Here is a 25,359-nt window from a genome sequence, read left to right as displayed (position 1 = left end):
TCAGTTAGAGACCAGCAGGCAAAACCAACAGAAACAGCCACTGAAGCTTACAGGATACCAGCAGCAACTGTGACAGATTAATACAATCAAGTGTTTATAAAAGGTGTAAACATCTCAGATCAATTGTATAACATGGTGATGGTCAACCAACTTCGTTTTAAAACAAGCCTCTCTTACATTTTATATGAAGCAAGTTCATCAAATGTAATCCAATACTGTTGACTTCAAAATATATTTTTATTGGCTGGTCAGAGATGATATGTTATCTATCCACTGCACTCCTGTTAGAGGACAGTAGCACTGCAGTGTTTGGAGGCTGACTGCCTGCAGTGTGGGTGTGTTGGCAAATCAAATGGAAACCTGAAAACAACCTAACTTAAAAATAACACGTGCCCACATTTATGAGGCTTTTCTTAATTATCAGTTTGTGTTGTCTACCATCTTTTAATATTCACATGAAATCATACCACCTTGAGGATTCGGCCTGTCATTAAAAAGCCTGCTCTGACAATCCAAGCTTGATTTAAGATGAGTAACACAAACCATTAACAATATCAGAGAAGGAGAAGTGACGTTCTGTTGCACCTGACTGTCTCTGCTGACCTGTTTTGTATTTCAATAGTGTACAATGCAGTACAGGTGTCATTATGGTACATCTTCCCCTTTTTATTGAAAGATGGCTATGCAGCTTAAAACATGAAATTTTGAGAGCCAATAGATTTTGTCAGTCACTGTGTAGAACAGAAATCAGGTGAGCTGCTTAATGGATTGACAGAAAATTAATTTGCAACAAATACTTTTAAAGTAAAATGACAAAAGTTCACTGTTCCGAGCTTTTTCATATTGTATTTCTTGGTCTCATATGATTGTAAATTGAATATTTTCAGTGATATTGATTCTTATTATTATTCTGATATTGCAGGTCTTTGACAAAGTGCTTGTTGTGAAAATATATGTTGAGATGAAGACAAAACTACATTGTGCAAACAGAACAGTTATTAAAACAACTGCGTCACCTCAATGTTATCATCAAGAGGGATCACTTGACTTACTTTCTAGCCTAGATAAACAAACTCCCCCAAAAACGCCTCCACACACGTCAACAGGGACAACAATTCAAAAACACGCAGGCAATCTGTCAAAGTGAAGTGAGTGTGTATTAGCAGCAAAGGCTCAAGAGTCCTGGAATATCTATGACCCCGTGGAGACGGTGAAAAGGTTAGCGTGAAGGAGAAAACAATCCAAGACCAATCCCAGTTACACAGCATAAGAGGATGCTATAGCCTGGAGGGACCCTGTCCAAATGATGCTCTCACATAAGAACCACACACATACTAAACATTTAGTATGTGCACGCGCATACACACAAATATTTCACAGCTACACACTGATGAGACACCCACAGAAAGGCACTCAGTCATGACTCATGGCATAATTGCCTTCCCACCAGCAGCGAGCAGTAACACTGGGAATAGTGGAGTTCATCACCATAGTGCATCATCATGCAGCCACTGCAGGATGGAAAGAGTCAGGCTCACGATGACAAACACAACAGAAGAAATGAAACCATCTCTCACGCTGCAATGGGCTCTAAATCGCCACTGAGGAGAAGAAGAGGCTTGTTATACTTGCACACAGTGGATGGCACGTTCATAATACTGAGTTACAATTCCTTATGCTCAGACTTAGCTGACTCACAGTTCAAAATGTTCTTCTCCTCACTGAAGGAAAATTTAAGGGATAAAATTCTTGTGGGATCAGCGGGTGGTCAGACGATTTCCAATAACCAATGCGTCATCTTAATCAAATCATATAAAAAGCTTAAAACAACACTGACAGGATGAAACCCCAGTATTGAACTTGAATCCTACACATTAACCATCAAACCCTGAAAAGGAGAGAAGTTCAGAGAACTACGCCTGAGCGGAGCCATCGTGTCAACTCTCCTATAACATCCTGACTTAACCCCAAAATGGTCCTCACACACCGGCCTGACTATAAGACTAATCTTCCAGGCCATGAACTCTTTCCGTTAGAGGGTGACGTGATAATCTTTTCATTCTAAGGGGCCCGTTCTGTGTAAGTTTCTCTATCAACAGCTTTACCTAATGCACATCAGGCAAATCTCCCTCTCCTGTTCAAACTTACTAGATTCCCCTGTGCCCAGTGTCTACCATTAGCTGTGGTCCTGTGACATCAATAAGCTGCAATTGAGTCTGTAATCATGATGGTATGAAAGAAAAGGAAAGAAAATGAAATGAAAGGAAATGGTCATGTCAAAGTTAAAATAAACTTTTGAATAACTTTGGATGACTTTTAGAGAGGAAAGTTGGGTCCAGACAAGAGTGGGTCTACAACTAAAGCTTATTCTTATTATCAGTTCATCTGTCGAATATTTTCTTGCTTAACCAATTCATCGTTTGGTCCATAAGATGTCAGAAAACAGAGAAAACCTCCATCACAATTTCCCAAAGTCCAAGCTGCTGGTTTTGTCTGACAAATCATCCAAAACCCAAAGGTGTTTAATTTAACATCATAGAAGACAAAGAAAACCAGCAAATATTTGCATTTTAGAAGCAGGAATGTGTGTTTTTGCTTTACTTTCCCTAAAAAAATAACCATTAACCATTTATCAGTTAACAAAACAGTTGCTGATTATTTTTTTGTCTTTATCTGTCAATTTATTTACATATTAATGCAAGTTAAGATAAGTAAATCAATAGTGGGGATAACATACACTTAAAGGCATGCCAACAAAAGCTGTAAGGAGAGATGGAAACAAGAATAGAAAGACTGCATATATGAGGGAAGTGAGGAAGGGGAGGGTCATTCACACTAAGTATAATCCTCATTCTTCCACTGGAACACTTGTATTTAAGCTACTGTGTCAGAATATCTGCCAGCTTCAGAGTCTGACCTTTCACTTTCCTGTGGAAACATGAGAAAATCTCTGCGGTGGGAGAACAAAGAAAAGAGAATGTGACCGTCAACTGAGCATGTCTAACTGTGTTTGGCTGAATGTCCATCCATCTGTACTTGTGTGTGTGTGTCAGTATGTGTAATAGGATATTGTGCTGCCTGGCTCTGGGCCAGGGTCTTATCGATAATCTTAACCTGTGTGTAATGCAGATACAGACACACACACCTTGTCATCAACTCCCCCCCAGGGGGTGCCTGAGTTCGACCCTCAGTTAAAACACTTCGTCAATACTCTCTCACATTAGAAAAACACACATGTGCTTGCCAACAACTCAGCCATGTCTCTTAATATTCATAAACCCGTCCTTGCACATGAAAGGCCACACACACAAGGCTTCTACCGGTTCACCTTGTACAAAAAGGCCCTCTCAACTAGTTTAATATGTCATGCATGCCTCAGTGCGCTTGTCTTGGCTGGAGGAGGAACAGCCATTGCAGACTTCTGAGTCAATGAACTGTAAAGATGTGGTGCTGCCTCACTGAGACAAGCTTGTCCTGGTCACAGACGGTATCAGACAGACGTGTGTCCTCTGCAACAGTTAAGCGTGGAGGCTGAGCTGGCATGTTGACACCCACAACATAAACTGTAGCTGCGTAAGCACACCTACAGTGTGTATGAATAAGCTAGCTGGAGGTACAAACTATTCCTGGCTGATTCTGATGAAGCAGCACGAGGCTGCAACTGAGCAGACAAAATCTAGCTAATATCTTTCAAACATACATAATAAGCATAAGCTACTGTAGCTGTACAGTGGAGTAGGTGGTGGTGAGGTGATGATGATGGTGACACTTTTACTGTGACATCACTACACCAAACGGCGCAGGATTGGACAATTGTCAGATGGGTCAGCTTCCACTTAGTGCCAGACCAAACAGGCCAGAACAAAGCAGATCAGATGGCAAGCCCAAAGACAGATGACATCACTACTCCTCCAGTCATTTCCTGTCAGTGTTGATGCTAATGCTACTGAGGCAGTGCACAGTCATGTGCAGAAACCCTTGTGCATTGCCTCGACACACACAACCTAGAGTACTAGGACAATGAAGGACATGCCACCCATAGGCTGTGTGTTGCAGGCAATGCAAATCTTGGCTGTGGCATTGTGTAAGAGTGTGAAGGACAAAGCAGTCACAAACACCATTAAGGTATTGACCAGTGTGTGAAAAATTAAGTCACAATTCAGTCATCACAGAGACTCTTCTCACAAAGCACAATCACATTTGTGCTCGTTCCTTTTAAGAACACAAACCAGTCCACTTGCATACTGATGAGCTTTTTCAAAGACTGAGTCATCTGTGACCTGCAATTTAAACATGACAGCTGTCATTTCTTATATTGCATGTAAGCTCTGTCCACTTTTGAGTTTAATACCCTACCACTATCATTATTATTCAATACACTATTTTGTTTGGACATAGTTCAAGGTGTAAATGTGCTCTGTAATAGGTTATTAGCAATTTAATATGTGGGTGGAAAACAGTGCTGCATGTTCCAACCTCTCCCCCTGGAATAAAACAGGGAAGCAGTCCAATGAAAGTCTCTTGAGGGACAGTGGAAAAGAATAAATAATGCATGTAAAGCAGAAAGCTGAATGCTGCATATAACAGCAGCACATTGAAAAAATGAAGCCTTACACAGCAAGTGTTATCTCTAGCTGCATAATAGGTTTGCTTAACGGTGACATAAAATGATGACAAATGTGTTGAATTAAGTATTTATATACAGAATTTCCCTGTCTACATGATCTTGTGTTGAGTGTTGATATTGTTCAGGGTTCATGTGCACTATGCATGATCTCTAATGGCAAGGCCAAGACCAGATATGCAGGGTTTAAACCCGTGTAAACAAACCTGCACCCCGCTGAATTGCCCTTGCGCAAGCCCTTGTGCAAACCCTTCTCTGATTTCCCAACTTATCGTATTATCTTTGTAATACTATTAGGTCTAGCTACCTCACTACTACGTGATTTATACTGCAGAGAGTGTGTTTAATAGCCACTGATTGCTGATTGATGATTTGCCTTCAAGGGAAGGCTGAGATTTTTGTTTTAAACAATCTGACTCAACCTCTCGAGTGGTTCAACCTGCCAAGGCAAGTGTCGAGGTATTAACCGTTCACTGACGCTAGCTAAGCCCGATGCTAGCGGGTTAGCGGAGTAGCCACGTCTCAGGTCGGTTAGGGTTACATCCACTGAAAACGCAACTGACAGTCTGACAGACATCAGGGGTGTGGGCTAACTTACTAAACCCCAAGAGGGAACGTTTTCATCCACACCCAGCAACACAATACACTTGTTTTTCACTTGTAAGGTTAAAGTAAGATTTTGTTGATAGCTTGCTAACTCCCTCCGTCGTCCTTTTCTCTCCACTCCCTGTCCGTTAACCACAACTCAGCACTGACCTGGACAGATGCTTCAGGATTTGCTTCTTGATGAGCCCGGCCATGGCCGCGTAAATCCGATATCCCAGCCGCCGCCGGCTGTCTGAGCCGTCAGGCTAGCTGGCTAGCCTAACCGCTAGCTGTTCCCACTCGAGGTATAAACACTCAGCTCAAATTCTGATACCCGTCTGTTTTCATTTTAACGGCGCTCCCGCGTCACTCTCTGGGAGATGGATGAGGCAGTGGGGGACGGAAAAACGGCATTTCAGACGTCCGAGTGAAAGCCGGGTTAGGTACAAAGCATATCACGTTAGGCCATTTCATGCAGATATACTGGTAAAACCCTCCGGAGCTCTGCAATATCATACACCGAACACCTGGACGGTGCGTCGTAGGAACAGCGTCTGTTGTCACGGCGTCCGGGAGGGGCGTCATGCTGCGTTCACGTCTGCTGGGAAAATTTTCACTTAGAGATGTGAGCAGGGGTAAATATTGGCATTTATAGGTATCGATACTAGAATAATTTCAATACTAGTGTACCCGGAAAAAATATGGTTATTACCCAGAAGAGATTTAGTTTCAACTCAATATAAATTCAGGCATTGTTTAGTGTAAGTTATGACTTATTTTTGACTGTACCTTTAGTCAAACCTTTTGGTATGACCTTAACAAACTGACTTGATTTTACATTTTAAATATATAACTAAATAATCAACTCAAAGAGAATTTGCAGTATCTGGTATTTAAGTGGCTTCAAATAAAATTTATGTCAATTAATCTTATTTCATATGACCCAGCACATTTGCTACACAAAAAAACCCAACATGCCTGCCTTCATCTTAGCTGTGAGGCTGTGAAAACCAGACATTTATGTGAATACCTTAATTTGTAATAGATTTGAAAAAAAAAAAAAAATTCATTTTTCTGTTTTATTATTGCGCATATGCTACTAGCACTTTTACAAACAAACGATAGGCTAAATGTCACATTTATTAACTGCTAACATATATATATTTGACATTGTAGGCCCTATACGTTTACTGCAGTTTGGGTTTGGCCTCAGACGATCATCTACGTTGTCAGTGTCTCACCATAAAACGCTCTTATAGTGACATCTAGTGTTTAAAGACATGCATTGGTCGTCTCTCCTTTTATCTTGCCTTCTCTTACAAGAAAACGATCTGATGTGTCTGTCATTGTGGGTTTCTTTTTCTTTTTTTTTTACCCAGAATTCAGAGTAAGTGAGAATTTTTTTTATGCATTAATATTTCCTTTTTCTGAGCGGTAGACTGAACTTTAGAATTTGGTCACCAAAAAGGGGTCTAAGAGAAGTAAAGAAGTATCAAAACAAAACAACAGGTAATAATGTAAAAAGAATTATAAGGCCAGTACTGCTGAGAGCCATAACGTAAAATTAATAGGAATATTATTGTTATATTTGTAATTTTTCTCATTGAAATACTTACTTGTTTGTTCATGTAAGCTCATTCACTTGCACAGAAATTTATAGTGAGCTAAAATTAATTGACCTCTATAATTTGCTGACACAACACGAACTTTGGACTTTTTACTTCTTTGTCTGTGAACCTAAAAGTTGTGATTTTAACTGATGTGTCTGATGTAGCTCCCTGAGAAGAGTTGTATTCATAGGATGTAACAGCAGCCTGCAGCAACACTGCAGCTGCCACGTAGGCTGTGAAAGGAGGGGCAAAACTACAGGGAAGAACCCCTCCCTGCGCTGCCCTGCTGCACCACGAAGCGCTTGCACAAAGTTTGCATCAGTCTGCAATAGTTAAGTTATATTTATGAACACGTGCCACAGTAATAACACGTGTATATTAGAGGATTTTAAGTCAGTAACACACATATTGTCAGACTTTCCCCATTTGGTACAACGTTTTGCTCCAAGATGGTGCATCTTTATCCTTTAATAGAGCTTAGTGACATTTTCTCGCTTCAAGTTACTTAAAAAGTGAGATTAATCTAATGCTATGAAATGATATGATTGATATGAACATTTGGTGTTGCCTAATAAACCACTTTTGTGGAGACCATCACTGCTGCTGCACCAGAGAGATGCTTCTGTAGAAACTTGTCTTTGGATGATTATTAAAATGATCATAGTTGATGTGGTTTCTGGTGTAAAAATACAACGTAATTACCAAAGTGTAAGAGCAGTAGAGATCATTCACTGTTTTCCTGGTGTTTTCTGTTATTAAACTGGACCCATACAGAGCTTGGAGTTTAAGCTGGGACAGCCCCCATCCGCATACCTCAACGCAAAAAAGCCCCGTGGAAAGACACGACGCGCTCACTGATACGCTGCTGGTCCTGTTTGTGGGCCTGGACTGGAAACACTCTCCATCCACGACTGCAAAACTAGAAGCACTCACATCACACACACACATATCTCAGCGATCAACTACTGACAATGACATTAAAAAACCGACATAAGAACAGCTCCAGCGAGAAGAGCCCCGCATCCAGCCAAGAGGATGCGTCGAAGAAAAGCCCGAAGAGCACAACTACAAACGGAGTGAGTGGCTCCGGAGCCCAGGGGCCACGGTCACGGAGCTGCCTCGGACTTGTTGTGACCACAGTGTTTTATGTTGCGTTAATAGGCGCTGCAGGGTTCGCTGCTTTTTATCTTCAACAAGTAGTGGAAGAAATCCGGCAGACCAACGCCAGACATGAGGAGAGCGCACAGCAGAACGCAGAGCTGAACAGTAAAATGGAGAGTGTCGTTCAACAGGTTGGTGGAAAATGATGAGAAACAATCAATGGACACTAAATCCAAATTCACTTTTAATACTCTCAAACCTTTTTTCACGACTCAGTGATGAAATATAAACAGATAGGAAGCGCACACCACTGGTTTTTGTTGTTAGACCTTATTTTATATGAGATTACATAACTGTCCATATACTTGTACTTCATGTACAGCTGGGGGGTTGGGTGCAGGTATATTGTCAACTACAGGGATGGATATGGTTGACGTCCAAGAACTTAAATTAAAAGTTGACATTATGATGACAATATACAGTAAACTTTCTTCAATTTTTTCCTTTTTGTTCGAATGTTCTTTTCTTTGAGGATACATAACAGATTTAAGACCTTATTGTTAAGCGGCAAAGGGCAGATAAGGATTATTGACACTGTCAATCACTGAAGTTTCAAGGTGACACCCTCTGTTGTCTGATGACTAGTCGCTTTTCTCAGGACTGAAAATGATTTGTAAATATATTTCCTTGTTCAGTGTTAAGTGTGTGTTAAAGCATCGTATGGCTCCCGTAGTAATCTTCATGCATGTTTCAGTACAATGTGTATGACTGAATAACATTCAGGATGAACAGTAGCATCACAGCACTTTTTTTTTTACCACAGCAGGCTTCAGTTTTGTGGTGACTCAACTCTGTTCATGCAAATGTATAGTGTAGCATGTCTCTTGTGCTCATTTACTTTGGGCGGGAGCTCACTTCTAAAATAGTTCTTAGTAAACCTGAACTGCATTGTGAACATTAATCACAGTCATAAAAATCACATTATTATCTATTTCCTGCACCACCTTTTCCACCTGTAAGAGTTTCAAACCTTGGAATATTATCTGCTACATTTACTAATCAAGCATAATTTAATTAATTTAAATTAAGCACAACCACAATAGTAGCTACAATAGCCTTTTAAAATATGGGAAAAGCAACCAAGTTCTAAGCTATTTTCAAGGAAAGATTAACATTAACATCTCCTAAATATAATATTTGAAAATTCAAAGGTAAATAATAAAACTAACCATAGGAATAGAATCTTAACAAAATAATCTTAACTCAAGCATCACTTGCATTTTCCTGGAGCTTTTAATCACATTGTGTGGTCTTCATCAGCAAATGGCTCTATCTCAGTACACTGAGCAAACTCCATTACAACTGGGGACAACTCAATTTGCTGATGAAGACTGTAAGATGCCACTGAAAGCCCAGGAAAGGGCAAGTAAGTAGTTGAGTAGTTGAGTTGAAAAATATTTTGTCAATCTGCAAAATTGAAGTTCACTTGCCCTTTTGTTATCATCTGTAAAACTGTAATAATTGTAGGTAATTTAATATGCTGTGTGTTTTCCTGCCTTGTTGCACAGGTGGAGTCTCTGAGGAGCGTTGTGGACGGGCTGGAGTCGTCACTGGGCATCACACGGGTGGAGCTGGAGGGAGCCATCAGCCGGATGAAGAGGGGCGAAGTGGAGACGAGGAGGGTGGAGGAGGCTCTTCAGAACCTCCAGAACAATCTACTCAGGGAACTCTCAGAGGGCATCAAAGAGGTAAAGGAGGCTCGTGAGAGGGACTTCTCCTCTCTGGAGAAGACTGTGGAGGAGCGCCTGGCTGAGGTGAGTCAGTCCATCACAGCCAACATGGCGGAGTTCACCGAAGCTCAGGGTGAGGCGCAGACCCAGCTGGCTGATCTCAAAGCCCGTCTGGGTGACATTGAAGACCCTGCGCTCATCAAACAGGAGCTCTCTGCCATTGTTGATACTGTGGCTGAAATCAAAACTGCCAAACAGGCGGCTGATTCCTCAGCGAATTCACTCAGCGAGCAGATCGGTGCTGTGAGGGAAGAGCTCCAGACTCGCAACCAGGAGGTGGCCTCTCTGTCTCAGGAGGTGCAGACAGTGAGGTCAGTGATGCAAGAGGCTGTTGGGAGTCTGAGGCAGGCGGTGACTGAGGCAGAGGCTGGAGTTCAGGCTCTGAAGGAGAAAACACTGATAGTGGAGAGTGAGGTGGAGCAGGCCACTGATGCTGTTCGTGGTGTGGAGAAGCAGGTGGAGGCAGCAGCAGCTCAGGCCCAGAGAAGGACAGATGATCTTGAAGTTAGAGTTAAAGCATCAGAGGAGAGTGGAGACTTACTCTCTGCATCAATGTCAGAAATTACCTCCAAAGTGGAATCACTATTTGCAAAGTATGACACCCATGAAAGCACTCTGGCTACTCAGGGGCAGGCTGTGGAGAAAGCCAAAACCGGATTGGAGCGGGAGCTGGAGGCACTGAAAAGCAGCCTGGAGCAGCTCCAGGCCAACATGGCCGCTCTGGATGGTGCCCAGACCCAGCTAGCTTCTAAGGACTCCAGTCTGGATCAGCAGGTGGAGGACCTGGAGAAGAGGCTTGCTGCTCTGGAGGCCAGCAGCAGCAGCAGCAGCAGCAGCAGCAGCAGCAGCAGCAGCAGCAAGAGCAGCGTGATGCCTGAGCAGCTGGAGAGCTTACGCAGCATGGTGGCCGGATTGGAAGACAAAGCAGCCAAATTAGAAGGCCACGATCAGGCTATTGCTGCTCTTCAGAAAGCACTGCAGGAGACCACACAGACACTCGCAGGCTTATCCAAAGCACCCAGCAAGAAAAAGTAGGGACCTTCAGCTCGCAAAGTGACATCAGGATACCAAAACATCCAACAGCAGGGACAATAATGAATCCAAAAGGGTGACCAAAACCCACTATTCCTAATTTTATGAAGAATTATTACTCAAAACTTGATGGTGCACATTTTAGTAGAGAAGAAGTGAGGAAAACTAGGTTAGGTCACGATAGAGGGGCAGAGCTGGACTGCTGATCTGTGAATTCAAATCCACACCTATTCTGCACTGTAGTTTTATTTTCTAGTGTTTTTAATTGTTTTGTTAGAATTAAAATTTTCCAAGCCAAGGCTGTTTTATGAACCTCCAAATGCAATAATAAGCTCTTGTTGAGCACTCCTTTGTTTACTCACTACGTTTTTATTGTTTTGGTTTTTTTGTTTTTTTTTTACAAGAATAAAACCTCTTGTCGACCCAAAGCTGTGAGAGATTATTGTGTTGTTGTGAACATATTGGTAAAACTATGATCTGCAGTTTTGGGTTTAGCTGCCTTTACTCTTACATCATGGGTGCTGTGTTGATCCTATGGGTGGGAATGAAAATTTACACTTATTGATAAGTGTGATAAACCCGAGGGCTGCTAAAATCACATCACATTAAAGCAAAGAGGGATCTCAACTACATTTTTACGAAAGCATATAATTTTGAATTTATTAATGAAGCTCAATTCATTCAGCAGGACAATCTGTGGCATAATCTGTGGCAAGACACTTCACACATGTCGAGTCAAGCAGATTATCCTTAGCCTCATAATGACAGAATGCCACATGCTCTGCTCTATAATCTGCAAACACCAGTGACAAATAATAGATCATTTTCTCTGTGGGTGTTTGGTTTTGACTCTCTTCCAGGTGTTCTGCAGAAATGTGCTTCACCTTGTGCAACACCCAAGGCGGTGCTTTTGTGGCCACTTCCCCAGAACACTTCAAAGTTTTACTGGAGGGTATTTGGAAGCCAGTAAACTCCAACAGTAATGTAGCATTACTCATAGTACATAGTTCATGTTAACAAACTGGAATATCAAGTGTTGTAACACCTTAATGGTTAAGGCGAGGAGCTTTTGTCCAGGGTGCACCCATAAAATATTGTGTGGTTAAAAAGTAAAAACTGCTTTAACATGAAAGTGGCATCTATAACTTTTGATTAGAGAACTAATGAGCAAATGTGCAAATGCCAAACTATTACCTTACCAGTCATTATTTTGTTATATAATACTGTAACTGGACTGGACTGGACTACTATAATACTGGACCTTCAAAAATGACCAAAATATTACACTTGTCTACATTTCCTCCACAGTTACAGCCTCTGAATCAAGTTTTACTAAACAAAACCCATGGAAATCAATTATTTTCTGTTGAAATGTGGTAAAATTTCATATCAGGATCAGTTCAGCATCAAACCAGTGACAGTAATGTAGCTGAACAGAGGCAACAAAGGGAACGTCTTTGTCATGAGCTCACTCAGCAAACTTCCCACAACTGTAAGACATGTTGACGGACTCGCTGTTGGATTGTTTACATTCATTCTTCTTCATGGGTTCAGGTTTCCTGTTTACAGATTTATGCTTGAAGGCTGTTCAGATTGTGTCAGAGTTTGGTAAACACAGTTTCATGTTTATTTCTGTAAACCTCTAAACAGTAGTATGACAGTTGACCAAATGAAATACTGAGCGAAAGCCAAAAAAACCATCAGTCTCCACTTTTGGTTGTTAGAGTGTGGTGCTCACACTGGCTGGTGCATCTCTCCAATATCAGATATATCAGCTATGTCACCAACCTGTTTCGTGGTAGCACTTAAATCTCCCTCCACTGCAGTGAGATTAGTTAATGTCTGTCTAAGCTCAGCAATCTCCTGCTCTCTCTTGGTGAGATCCTCTGCAAGTCTTCCTATCCGCAGAGTCAGATCTGACAGCTGAGGCTCAAACGCCCCAAAGTCCCTCCTGATAGAGGTCACCTTTGGTTTAAGGTCACTGGCAAAGGTCACTGTTTTTATCATGCGAGCTCTGCCGCTCTCCAGCTCCCTCAAACGCTCAGAGATCTGTTTGTCAGCAGTGGTGAGTTCAGGGATGCGTCTGCGGAGCTGCTCAATGGCCTGCGCGTTGCGTTCAGATGCAGCCCGGAGATTGGAGACTCGGTCGATGCTGCTGGCCAGCAGATCCCCGATGCGTTTGACCATGTTGCGCTCCACCTGCGCGGTCTTGTCCTCCAGCTCTCCGACCTGAGTGAGCATCGACTGTAGCTCAGACTTCAGGCCGTCCATCCTGCGCACATCTGTCCTCACTGACGCCACCTAGAGGGGGGAAACAGGCAAAACAGAGGATGAGAAACAGCATCAAGCAAAAGTTTTATTTTAAAATATTCGTCTCAAACTGTGTTACAACAAAGTATTTGATCCCTATTAAATGAAGCCCCCTAAATTTTTTATATTTATGCTGATTAAATCCTGATGTTAGGTGGGGTCTCTTCTGCACTCTCTAAAGATAATAAAGTATACATAATTACCAAGTTAAAAAGTTCCACATCAACAACAAAAATGTGACGTACCTTGTTTGTAAAGTCCTTGGTGATGGCCGAGGTGCGCTCTTCGATCAGTCCCACAGCTTCTCTCAGTGAACTCAGGCTGCTCTGCAGCTGAGCCCGTCCCTCGGTCAGCCCAGACGCCCACTCCTTCAGGCGTCTGACGTCCTGCTCCAAACCCTCCAGCTGAGGCTTCAGAGCTCCCCGCTGACCCCTGAGACCCTCCAGCATCAGCTGGACGCTCTCACACTGAAACAGGACATACAGTACATGGAGTGACAGGTGCAGGAGGACAGGTGGAGGAAGTTATTTCAAGCAATTGTACTTTATCATTATTTACTGACATTATCTCGGGCTGTTTTCCTAATATTTAAACATAGTAAAAAAATTAAAATTTGTTAAACATGAGAATGAAACACATTTGCACAAATTCACAAGAAAAAGGTGATTTTATTAAATAAGCCGAGTAATGAAAAGATTTCTACGCTTTCAAAAGGTGAAACTAAAATCAGATGGAAATGTAACAGTCAATATAAATATGAAGATTTATTATACATCTACAAAATCTATTTCTGTTTCCAAGTCTAAGCTAAAACTTACAGGGAAGCAGTTCAGGGTTGCAACTAACAATAGTGCTCATTATTGATTACATTATTGATTGATTGCTAATTTTTCAACAAACAGTCCTAACCCTAAAAATATTCAGTTTATTACAGAATAAGACAAAAGAAAAATGATAATTCAAAAAGCTGGAACTAGAGAATTATTGAAAGGATTCATTGATTATCATAAGTTATTTTTCTGTTAATCAACTGTTTGTTTCCTCTCCAATAGAGTTACATCAAGAAAGACTGGCACAGATATTATAATATACATCGTATCAGTGCAAATAGCTGGCTTAAGAATAAAGGAGCATGTTTTATGCAACTGTGGAATCCTTTAAAGAGACTCTCCACATTAACCAAACCACTAAAATATATTCTTGGTTGTACCTGTGTATTACAGCGCATGTACACCTGAGTTCATGTTGAAATTACGTTACTTTTACACAATGACAGTCACATTAAAACGAGGTGCACATTTTTACAAAACATTAATACTGAATTTTAACAGCCTTTTACAACAAATAGCCTAGCCTTTTCCCTCACTAAATGAAAATATATATGACATCATTCAGTGAGGTAATCAAGAGGCTTATTTTCTTCATCCTGGTCATTTTTTTCCCACTCCTCCTCCTCCTCTTCGTCTTTCCATTCTTCTTCCTCTTCCAGAGTGTCTAAGTCATTTTGGCTGTCAACCCTATTTTCCCTCAGCACCATGGTGAGTTCACGGACCGCCTCTTTAACCACGGACAACTCATTTTTCATCTTCAGGATGCTGTTTTGAGCGTGCAGGGTATCCAGCTCCTGTCTGATCTCCAGGATTTCATTCAGTGCTTTCAGCATGCTGTCCTCGGTCCCAAACACCTGTAAGGTCACCTCCTCCAGCCTCTTCTCCGCTCCGCTCAGATCACCTCCCAGCCTCAGGATGGAGCGCACCGCCTCCTCCACCTGCGGCAGGTGTTCCTCACACTGCTGTGCCCGGGGAATGTGCTCCTGGAGCTGAGAGCTGAGTTCAGCCTCCCTCTTGGTCAGGCTGCCGATCTGCTCCTCCAGCTTGTGGATCTGCTTGGTGTTCCAGTCCAGCTGATCCTGCGTTCGTTTGGCGTCGTCCTCCTCTGTGCGCTCCAGAGCTCGGGTGTTCCTCTTTGTGCTGTCCTCAAGCTCCTCCAACCTCTCTGCCAGCGACCGAGCCCTCCGCTCTGCCTCGTTCACCCGGTCAGTGGCACCGGCGTGGGCTTCCCGTGACTCGGCTTTGAGGGCAGCCAGGTCAGAGCTGATGACCGCCAGACGCTCCTGCCACGTCTCTGTCACATTGAGGAAGTGGGCATTGACCGTCTGCAGGTCACGAGAGGCGGAGTTCTCTTCATCCCGCATCACCATGACAGCAGCGTGGAGGGTGGAGATGTCCTGCTGGAGTCTAGTTGCCAAGGAGACAGCGGAGAGCGCCTCCTGTAGGTCATCCTCAGAGGCAGCAAGCTGCAGCCGTAACACAAAACAGGAGGGCTGTTTCTGTGGGAGCTCTACGGTCCTCAGTATTTATATATAATACATTCAGTAGGAAACAAAGCTCATGCATATAGATAGGGACTGTCAAAGACAAAATTATGTATTGAAAGAGCTCAAGTAAAAACAATTTGTGCTCAGCTGAAAGTAATTTTTCAACAAATTTTAGGCATGCAGAGGGTTTGTACATAAAGCATATATAATTTAACACAGTGGTATTTTTTCCCTACCCAGGTTGTTCCATTTGATAACTTTTTATGGGACTTAATAGGTAAAAAATATCCAAAATTTCACAAAAAAATTAACTAAAGAAACTAATTTAGTTTAGCAGAAAATTCTGCATAGGTAGTTTCCTGTTCTTTCCAATCCCATGAATCATCACATGACCCCTCAGTGAAGCGAACACTCATGTTGTCACACAAACTTAAAGGATTGTTTCAACTAAATTACACAAAGACAAAAAATTATATTTTTATCAGTTAGCTCAGGTGGTATTTAGCCATGCAGATAGTTTGAGTTTTATTTATCCGGGTTTTTAAACACCTGTCTCTGAAATTTCACAAAACCTTTCAAAAATGTTTAAAGCAACAACTGTTTCTCAGAGGCGTGTCCCTGTTATGCTGAATAATCCAACATTTAATCAAAAATTCATAGGGATTATTTCTTCAGTAGAAAGTAGTTCCAAAGAAAATTTAATTCATTTTTTAATACTGTAAGCACCACAAATCAAATTCAATTCATCGCCATTGCATTGAGGTGGAGGCAGAAATTTCAGATAGGGGCAATTAAAACCAAAGCTGTCTGCATGCCGACCACAGGGTAGCACAAAGTATGCTTTGTGTGATTTGGATGAATTGACCCTTTAAACTAACATCCCTCAGTGTAGTTCAATCTCTGCTCCGCTGTAAATCAAACGTACCTTTTTAGACACTTTGAGGACTTCTTTCTCCATGTCGAACAGACTCGAAGTTTTCCCGTGTATAGATTTGTATTTTTCTTCCATTTGGGAAAACCTCTCGTTCTGTTGCAGCACCATCCTGAAACCAAGAAAGAAAACACTTTATTAGAGACATGCACACTGGGAAAAGACTTTTTAAGACTAAGAACACTCAACTGTTTACTTACCAACTCATAGCTCCGCACGCTGCAAGCGACAATACGCACATTATACTTCTAATGTCCAGACTCGAAGACGTTTTATTTGCCCCTGTGTTGTTTCCAGACTCCGTCTTCACTTTTCGTGCTTCATCTTTACCGTTAGCAGCCGACGTTTCAGGCACTTCATCACTTTGTTTTTGTGTCTTCTTCCTCTGCTTCACTTCAGTAGGCATTTTAGCACACTGGCATATACTGTTAGTAACTTTTACTCTGAAGGAATTCAGCAGGCCGAGCAGGAAAAAAAAACGTCTAACGGTTATTCGTTACGTTGTAACGCAAAATAAGGCCCTTTGTTTACAGTTAAGTTCATAATGTAGGTTACTAAAGTGAAAAACTATGATTAACGGCTGTGAACGCTATCAACAATCCTCCGGCATTACCCTGTTCCTTGGAAAAATGTAGCCTTCAAGTGCTGCTTGAAAGCTCGTACATACGCAGACTACCAGTTAGTTAGAAAAGTTAGAAACAGCACAACACAACAGTCCAACTGTAACGTATATGCCCACTGGATGGATGTTTTTTTTTTTTGGCCTCAAGCTAAAAATGTCTTTAAATAAAACTACAACTTTCAGTCATATTTATCAACTTCGTTCAATGGAACTCCAGTTGTGTGATTTATTTCCGACAGCCCAGGAAGTACTGTAAACGCCTCAGCCAGCCACGTAAGCGGCTGCCAGCATTTGTCCTGAATTTGCTGATTTTAATGTCTGGAAGTATAGCTGTAACAATTAATCGATTCATTGATCAGTCGATGGACAGAAAATTAATCTGCAAACATTCTTGATTAAAGATTAATTATTTTTTATTAAGTAATTTATAGAGGAAAAAAAAGTCATACTTTCTCTGGTTTTAGCTTCTCAAATGTTAAGATTTGCTGCTTTTCTTTGTTTTATACAATTGTAAATTGAATGTTTTTTTGGGTTTGAAAACAAGACAACTGAACCGGTTAACTTGGAAATTGTGATGTAATTTTTCACCATTTTCTGGCATTTATTTTCTAAACTAAAAGGTTAATCTAAAAAAATAATCTAAAATCTTACAAATTTACAGAGGGCACAGAAAGTATATATCTGTACAGTGCAGACTTTATATTCAGACAAATAATTAAAAGACAGAGGAGTTTAGGCACAAGCCATTTATTAGGCATGTTTCCAAAAAGTTTACTTACATCTTGAGTGTCAAAAATTGTCAAAATTTGATTATCAATAGCTTTCTATAAATGGTAATTCAAAGCCCTACACAAGATTGTATGCAGCAGTTCCAAGCCTACTATACAGTTATTAGTGAGCAATTCTGTTATTCCATTATTGTTTAAATGAATGGGTCATAGCAAATGTATGCTATCTTGTACTCTTGCTGTTGTCAGGGTGTTCAAATAACTTCAAGGGCCATGCAAATTACACAAGCTGCTATTCTTTTATGTAACATTTAGCAATATTCAACAGCAAAAGACACAATCTTACAAAGTAAAACAAAACTGAAGTGAAACATGGACGCATCATCAAGTTAGAGGCAAAGGTTCAACTGCAATACAGTACATTCAAGCAAAAGCTGCCACGTGCAATTTCTAACAAATTATGTGCAAAAAGGGAACCGGATGACTCCACAATATTTTAGGATGGATGATTAAGAGATCTTTGGACTAAGGCATATAGTGATGGAGTTAAAAAATATTTGGTCATTGAAAGATGTATAACTCCTTCATAGTGTTTCATATTTAACATGTCAAATCACACTCCTGAGAAGCATAAACAGTACGGAAATTGCTCAGTAATATAATCATCCTGTTCCCAATCTGGGCTTCAATAACACTAGTGCCTTAACTCATAAGTAAACTTTAGATAAATGCTAAACGCGCAAGCTGTAGTTCTTCAACACCAAAGCCATATATAGATATCAAGCTGCTTTTCTATTGCTTTTAAAGGTCAAATCCCAAAGCACAATATAGCACCACCTGTGCACTCTTTGTGTCTCATCACCGCCTCTGTTATATTTGACATAATTAAATATATCACTTGGACCTTGGCAGTATGTTACAGCAACAAAAGATGAACTTCGCTTTAAAGGGATCGTTTACATTCATTTTTTTTAAGTGGACATGTGTTGCACAATGGGGCCTGAAAGTGGCAAAAATGTCCCACAGCATCAGGAAATTCTGAGTGAGTGCCATTAAATAATATACCAATGGGCGCAACCAAGGAATTAATCGCAAACGTCAAAACAAAGAAAAAACCAAACCAAAAAAAATCATTAAAAGTAACCTCCCAAATTCAATAAAACTATATTTATATATATATATTGTATATATATATATTACAAGGTTGGCCAAATGCTTAATTGCAACATATTTATAGTGTCTAATTCAAGACAACAGAAATTACTTTTTTTTTTCTTTTCTTTTTTTTAAGGAAGAGGTTGACATTTTCTTGACGAGTGAGATGTGAAGATTGATAGAACTCTCACATCTGTCCGTAAATATGAAGCTACAGTCTAGAGCCAGTTAGCTTAGCTCAGCAAACAGACTGGAAACAGGGTGGAAACAGCTAGCCTGGCTCAGTCCACAGGTAACAAACTCCACCTAGCAACACCCCTAAAGTCCATTAATTAAAACGCAAAAATACAAGAGTGGTATCAATCTCCTCATCTAATTTTTGCCAAAAAAGGCAAATGAGTGCAAACATGAAAAAATATCTTTAAACTTTTATAGCTGCTTAAGCTCTAAGTCATCTTGTCCTTTTGGACTACAGATGTATGACCTATAAAAAGAAGAAGAAAATAAAGAAATGTAGCTATTTGCAAGTTAACAAAGGTTATGTGCGAATGAGGCCAATATCAATTCATATAATGGATATTATATTCAATGAGGAAATATATATCAGGTCCCCTAAGGCCTCATTATCAGCTTTTGGTCCTGTCTGTGGAAGAGCAAAAGTAAGTGCACTTTGGGGACGGAAAGGACACTTTCAAACCTGTGGGAATGTGCAAGACTTACAAAAAAAAAGTACACTACAAAGTGCATGTGATGAGTGAGTGTGTGTTAACCAATTAAGTACTTGCAATTAAACTGTCTCTGCTGCTCATTAACCAAAGGAATCAAAAAGAAAATCCCTCCTTCATGATGCCTGAAATCCTCTCAGACTGCTACATACAGTATTTCTAAATATTTAAACCCCAAGACCACAAAGCAAACTAATATACTGCAAACTATATATTCTTCATGACTGTACTATACAGAGAAATCTCCCTTCAAGATGCCAGCAGAGGAACAAATATTGTGCTTAAGTCATCTTGATTCTAACCACTGTTGTATATATACATTCTCTAATAAAAAACTAGATGTAGATGTATACAGGGTAATCTGGGGGTACATTTTTATGTGTCCTCTAGCAGATTTGCTCAGAGCACTGATTGATCTTTCTCCTTCTCTCTCCCAGATAAGGAACCACCACTCATTGGGAAAATGGTCCAACTCTGATAATCAGAGGACGGCTACAGTCTAAGAGGAGACACACCATGACTCAGGAACTGTAGTGATCCTGAAAAAAGAAGAGAGTAAACATCATTAGCAGGTGAATTTATGTTTGTCAGACAAGATGCTCATACAATATTGATTCAGGTGCTGCATTTCTAACCAACCTGAATTGAGCTAACTACGCCGCTGGCCATGACAGAGAGTTTTCCTGCGACTGAGCGCACTCCCAGTTTGAGCTGCGACATGTCAGGAGCATTGGGCAGCACGTTGGTCAAACGGTACGAACTCGCTGTGTACACAAGACAAAGGAAAATAGACACAGATGAATCTATTTTGTCTTTAGCTAATTATACATACATTTATATTCATTCATTCATTCATACATTTATAAATAAAAATAATTTAAATGGTAAGTAAATGATACGCCAAAGTTGTTTTTGCAAAGTCAGTGATGGTGCAGTGGTCTCTTACCAGTCTGTTTCTTTGGATCATCAAAAAGGTCTGCTGAACTTATAGAGGCACTCCCAGCAAATCGTTCCAGGCGTGTTTTGGCCTCATACTACAGAACAGGAGTACAGACAGTGTTTTAAATGTTTCCACCAGTAGTTTTTCTGGGAACATTCAAGCTTAGCTCATACTCAAAATACCAACTGAGGGTCTTCACAGGTTCACTCAGTTTTAAAGGAACCAAGGAACCAGGAGGCGAGCGGTAAAGTTATACTCGGCCTAATGGGGCAGGTCTCACTGCTCTCTCTCACATCTTCTACTTATCACCCAGTTGTCTACAGAATGTGCTGAAAATAAGACTTTCAATGAGTCATTCAGGCATTAGTCTTTCATGCATATAAAGAAATATAATCAATAACATCTCATTTATTCTTTGGACATTATTATTACATTGCTGCTCATTTTGAGGCGGCAGCTCATTAGCTGATATTACATCATGCTGCTGCAGTGTTTTCTCTCTATTGGGGGCCGTTCAGGTCGACCGCATTTTGGAACAGGTCTAATAATCCTGGCATTCCCTTTGGATTGGGTCACTGACACGCAGTTTGCAAGTCCACTATAATCATGAACCACACAATATATATAACATGCTAAAAGGCTGTACCTCAGAGTTGTCTTGTTTTCCAAAGTACATGTCAGAGGAGATGGCTTTGACATCATCTCCAAACTTTTTCCGAGCTTCTCCTGAGTCTGACACCGGCACTGGTTCTGGTTTCCTCCTGGATGTGGGCCTGATAAAAGATCATGGTTATAAATTAAAGCGATATTGACAATATAATCTGAACGATTCAAGTATTAACCCATATTCTCAAAACACACTTTGATCACATTAAAAATGTCACTCCTCAGTCACTAAGTTTACCCTTTACCATACAGTACATACACAAAGGACTTACAGTATGAGAGAGTCTAAATATTATATTCTTTATTTCAGCCATAATTCAAAAACAAACCTGACATTAACTTAAAACATAATTACAAAATTATCATGTGATTACAACATGATTCCAATTAAAGTGGATAAATGATGACTTAGAATTGCCTTGTGGTGGAAGTGACAGTGCCTTAAACTTCTACTGTATGTAGCCGCAACAGTAGGTTGTGCAGACACTGTTAAAGTAACAACAGCTGGATGTATATAAATCATAAAACAACGTCTCCTACCTGTCATCAAGTGAAGACATAGTGGAGGACAAGTAGAAGTCTGGTTCTGGTTTCTTGCTCTCCTTTATCCAGCCTCCTCCATCGCCTCCATCACCCCAGCGTGAAGAGAAATTATCAGACAGTTCAGTTTGATCCTCAAACCGGGACAGGATCCTAAAGAGAGAACAAGTTCAGATTAATGTCAGGTGGACAATCAACATGTGAAGTTGAACTGTCATCAGCAGCAGCTGAAGAAAAGGCAGATCTTCTGTCTTCGTCTGACCTAGAGGTGAAGGACCCTTCGTCATCATCTTCCTCAGTGTACCGCCGCCCTTTGGTGGTCTTTCCCCGCAGTGGATTCTCCTGCTGAATGATGTGCATGTCCGATGTCACAGAGTGAGAAACTCCACTACGGAGAAGAGCAGAGACAGAGTGAACGTATGAGCCAGAAACAAAGTCTTTGATCAGTTACAGGATCACTAGTATTTGCCTCTTCATCATCATCGTCATCGTCATCATCGTCATCATCATCATCATACCTCCTGATGCCTAAACCCATGCCCAGTCTCTCAGCTTGCTCCTTCTTATTCCCTTCTAATCCCTTCAGCTTCTGCTCGTCTTTTTTCCTCTGCTGCTCAAGATCTTTATAGGCCAGTCGCAGAGATGGGGCGCTGAGAGGAGGAGGAGGGCAGATGAATAAAAAAATAAATAACAACAAAAAAGAAGAAAAACAGGAGGGGATTGCAGGAGCTAACAGAAACAGGTGTATAATGACAAGGTTTCTGCTGAAGTCAGAAGATTTGAGAGGACTCTGAAACCTTTGACCTTCTCGTGGCGAGTGCAAAAAGACTCACTATTAGATAAATAGTTAACCACAAAATATGAGAGTAAAAAATAATAAAGTAAAGACACCTACATAGATTCCTGAGGTTGAATATTTTTCCTGGTACCCGCAGTGCTCTCTTCTTTCTCTCTCAGCTTGTCGGCAGCTTGAGCCTTCTTCTCCAGCTCTGAGAAACTCTGGCTGCTAACCTTCTGAGCACCCAGACCACCCTTTTTAGAAGCCAACTGCAAACAGACACATTTTTACAAATCAGACTTTGAATGCACAAGTCACAAATACGCAGTGATGAAGCGAGTCTACTCTCACAACATTACTTTGTACATACCGTTTTCTTGGCGGCGGCTGGCTTCTTCTTGAGAAGAGAGGACGGCTCTGGAAAGATTGAAGGACAGTAAAGTTACATCTCTTACAGTTTAGCAAGGATTTCAACACAAAAACAAGGTCCTTAAGAAAATGGGAGAAGCCTAAATATAATATAATATATATATATATAATATAAACCAACCTGGATTTGCTTTTGGAGAAACACTCAGCATGTCGACACTTGGACCCTCTGGATTACCTGAAAAAGTTTACGGTTTGATGAATATGTGAGGAAACGTAGTAAATGGTACTGGTTGTAGTTTTGTGGTCTTTCTTTGTGTTACAATGTTAAGGAGAAACAGTGAATACCATTTTTGTCGTCCTCTTTTTCTGTGGTTGAACTCTTCTCTGATGTGGAGGCACTGAGACTCATTTTGGCCATGTTCAAATTTTCAGGAACACCCTGAGCATTACACAGACACATATGGTAAAATTACTAATCCCCAGTCACTGTGTGGGTATCCAACAGGCAGATATGTAGATATAATCACACCTGGTCAAGGCAAGCACACTCCTTTACCTGTGAATGCAGACTGAAAAAATCCACCTGCTTGTCCTCTGGTGATGTTGGAGAGAGAGGAGCCTGACTGTCGAGCCACAGCTATGGAGAAGTAGCGTAAAATTGATTTAACTATCTGTGCACTTGCAGATATGTTTCTAGGAAAGTGTGTTAAGCAAACAGATCCTAAACAGGAAGCCAATTTATCCTTCTTTTACCTCAGTGCCGTGGCGTCTGGTGGCTTGTGTGGCTAAATTTTTTATCTTCTCTCTGTACAGCTGAGCAGCTCGGCTGTTGTACTTGGAATTGGCAGCACTGGTTGTGCATCCGTGTTGATTGAAAAAAGAAATCTGCCATAGGAAGGTCAAGACAGACACAAAAAAGCAAACAGGAGTCATCAAGTTAAATCATGAGTGTGTGCGTGTGCAAAAACGGGATTACAATCTGTTGATAATGTGTTGACATTTTTGCCCTGAAGTACTCACCGCACTGGCATTGCCTCCCACTTGCATACATCTTAGCTGGAACCAAGACCAATTAAAATCCAGCTCAGTAGACCTGTATAGGATTTACAGGATATGTGATTTGACAAACTGCAACTCAGGTTCCAAAATCATCCCACCTTCAATTTGACTCTTTTCTGGATTTTTCTATTCATACTAGGAGACTAGCACAATTATGATTTGCCAATTAAGACATATTCAATAATTTTTTTTTTTTTAAAGTGGTGAGAAATCAATCTTACTTCTGTTTTTTAAATTCTATTTTGTTGCGCATGTGTTTGTTTCTAGTCTGCATGTTTGATACTTGGTGCCAAAAGCTTTAATTTTGAGGTTTTGTTTTCAAAAGTGCTTTATTAATAAGTCCTGCCTTACCTGATAAAGCTCAGGTGTACCCCCAGAGACCGGTGAGTGCCTGAGCAGTCTATACATAGGAATACACCATAGGTGATGCTGGCCCAACTGGGGTTTTTAGCTGCACAGTCAAAGCAAACCTGGGGGAAATAAGAGATGTTATCATGAGGCTTTATCTCAAATTTCAAACAGGGAAATTGACATTTTGATGTCTGTGTTCCAACTCTCTCCTAACTAAAGAGCATGAGCATGAGACAAGAGCATGAGTTTAAAATCGATAAAAAGAGACGTGGAAGCAAACTGTGTGAAGGGTGTGTGATCATTGTGGTCTGAAGTGCATGTTACCAGTAAAATTAGCTGTTGATTCAAACAGCTGTTGATAAACTGGGTCAAATTTCGCAATGAAATTAAGTGTTACTAGAACAGCAACAAGCACAATTCCGTTGTGATTATCATTCATGATGTCTGCGCTCCTGTCTTACATTTTTACACTTGTACCAAAGGAAAGTTAAGCCTGAACAAACACGGCTAATGTCAACTGTCAAAAGGCAGCTAGCTAAACTGTCAACCACTTGGCCAACGTTACGTCTGGTTACAATTCACAAGTTTTCTCACAGTTTATTCCCCGACACGTTACAAGGGAACAACTCGGGCTTTACAACAAACCCAACCTATTTTCAACATGACATTTATCGGACAATTGTTAAATTAAGCTGGTAAGTTGAAGCTAGCCTCGGCGTTTCTCAGAGTGCGACGTGTCAGGTATCTAGTTTAGATGACTTCCTTGTTAAAAAGAGTAGACTGTCTACCGTTAATAAAACTCTCACCTTATTCGTAGGAATGGAGCGCAGTCGCTTAAAAATAGCAGAGATGTCCTGTTTGTTGGGCTCTGACATGGTTCTGCCGGTCGGTAATACCTGGTGGTGACAGAAGTATCGTTAGCATGAAAAACAGCGCTGTGTTTTTCCTCAATAATAACTGAATGCGACACGTCAGTAGGAGAACATCATGGTCGGCTTCTGATTGGATAAAATTGACCCGTGGTTATGTTATTGTAGCAAAGGGTTCTGGGTAATGTAGTTTACGTCTACATCTGTAGCTCAAAATTACTTTAAATAATAGCGAAAGAGTATTCAGATCCTTT

The 25,359-nt window shown here is 40.8% G+C and overlaps 4 protein-coding genes across 9 annotated transcripts in view; 1 reads left to right on the top strand and 3 right to left on the bottom strand.

The window, feature by feature from the left end:
- The window catches only part of uhrf1bp1l (UHRF1 binding protein 1 like), a 33,769-nt gene extending 28,059 nt beyond the window's left edge, over positions 1-5,710 (bottom strand). For all 5 annotated transcript variants that reach the window (XR_002665238.1, XM_022749364.1, XM_022749362.1 and 2 more), the window contains exon 1: positions 5,381-5,710. Coding sequence is in view for 4 of the 5 variants with exons in the window: in XM_022749364.1 (XP_022605085.1) it covers positions 5,381-5,424 (44 nt within the window). In the remaining variant the exon portion in view is untranslated. The remainder of the gene's footprint in view (positions 1-5,380) is intronic.
- A 1,979-nt stretch (positions 5,711-7,689) lies between these two features.
- ckap4 (cytoskeleton associated protein 4) lies at positions 7,690-11,134 on the top strand. The gene is made up of 2 exons (XM_022749677.1): positions 7,690-8,111; positions 9,489-11,134. Exons 1-2 carry the CDS (start codon positions 7,791-7,793, stop codon positions 10,743-10,745), a joined length of 1,578 nt encoding a protein of 525 aa, XP_022605398.1. The 5' UTR covers positions 7,690-7,790; the 3' UTR covers positions 10,746-11,134.
- A 284-nt stretch (positions 11,135-11,418) lies between these two features.
- On the bottom strand, positions 11,419-16,907 carry ikbip (IKBKB interacting protein). 2 transcript variants are annotated; one of them, XM_022749676.1, is made up of 4 exons: positions 16,501-16,907; positions 16,295-16,412; positions 13,298-13,519; positions 11,419-13,043 (listed from the first exon to the last, which is right to left on the bottom strand). In XM_022749676.1, the coding sequence occupies exons 1-4, from the start codon at positions 16,704-16,706 to the stop codon at positions 12,477-12,479; spliced, it is 1,113 nt and encodes a 370-aa protein (XP_022605397.1). In that variant the 5' UTR covers positions 16,707-16,907; the 3' UTR covers positions 11,419-12,476. The 2 variants fall into 2 exon arrangements, with proteins under 2 accessions (XP_022605397.1, XP_022605396.1); XM_022749675.1 differs by lacking the exons at positions 11,419-13,043; positions 13,298-13,519 and adding an exon at positions 13,738-15,348.
- A 743-nt stretch (positions 16,908-17,650) lies between these two features.
- Positions 17,651-25,205, bottom strand: arfgap3 (ADP ribosylation factor GTPase activating protein 3). The gene is made up of 16 exons (XM_022749566.1): positions 25,043-25,205; positions 24,237-24,355; positions 23,847-23,919; positions 23,580-23,711; positions 23,383-23,463; positions 23,172-23,265; positions 23,005-23,061; positions 22,825-22,871; positions 22,572-22,723; positions 22,195-22,326; positions 21,939-22,064; positions 21,677-21,829; positions 21,117-21,243; positions 20,477-20,564; positions 20,170-20,294; positions 17,651-20,069 (listed from the first exon to the last, which is right to left on the bottom strand). Exons 1-16 carry the CDS (start codon positions 25,109-25,111, stop codon positions 20,052-20,054), a joined length of 1,593 nt encoding a protein of 530 aa, XP_022605287.1. The 5' UTR covers positions 25,112-25,205; the 3' UTR covers positions 17,651-20,051.
- Positions 25,206-25,359: the final 154 nt, after the last annotated feature.

This window comes from Seriola dumerili, unplaced genomic scaffold (assembly GCF_002260705.1).
Source record: "Seriola dumerili isolate Sdu_G_001 unplaced genomic scaffold, Sdu_1.0 BDQW01000138.1, whole genome shotgun sequence".
NCBI classification, from domain to species: Eukaryota; Metazoa; Chordata; class Actinopteri; order Carangiformes; family Carangidae; genus Seriola; species Seriola dumerili.
The sequence above is the reverse complement of the archived record's forward strand: the minus strand, read 5'-3'. Positions and strand labels throughout refer to the sequence as shown.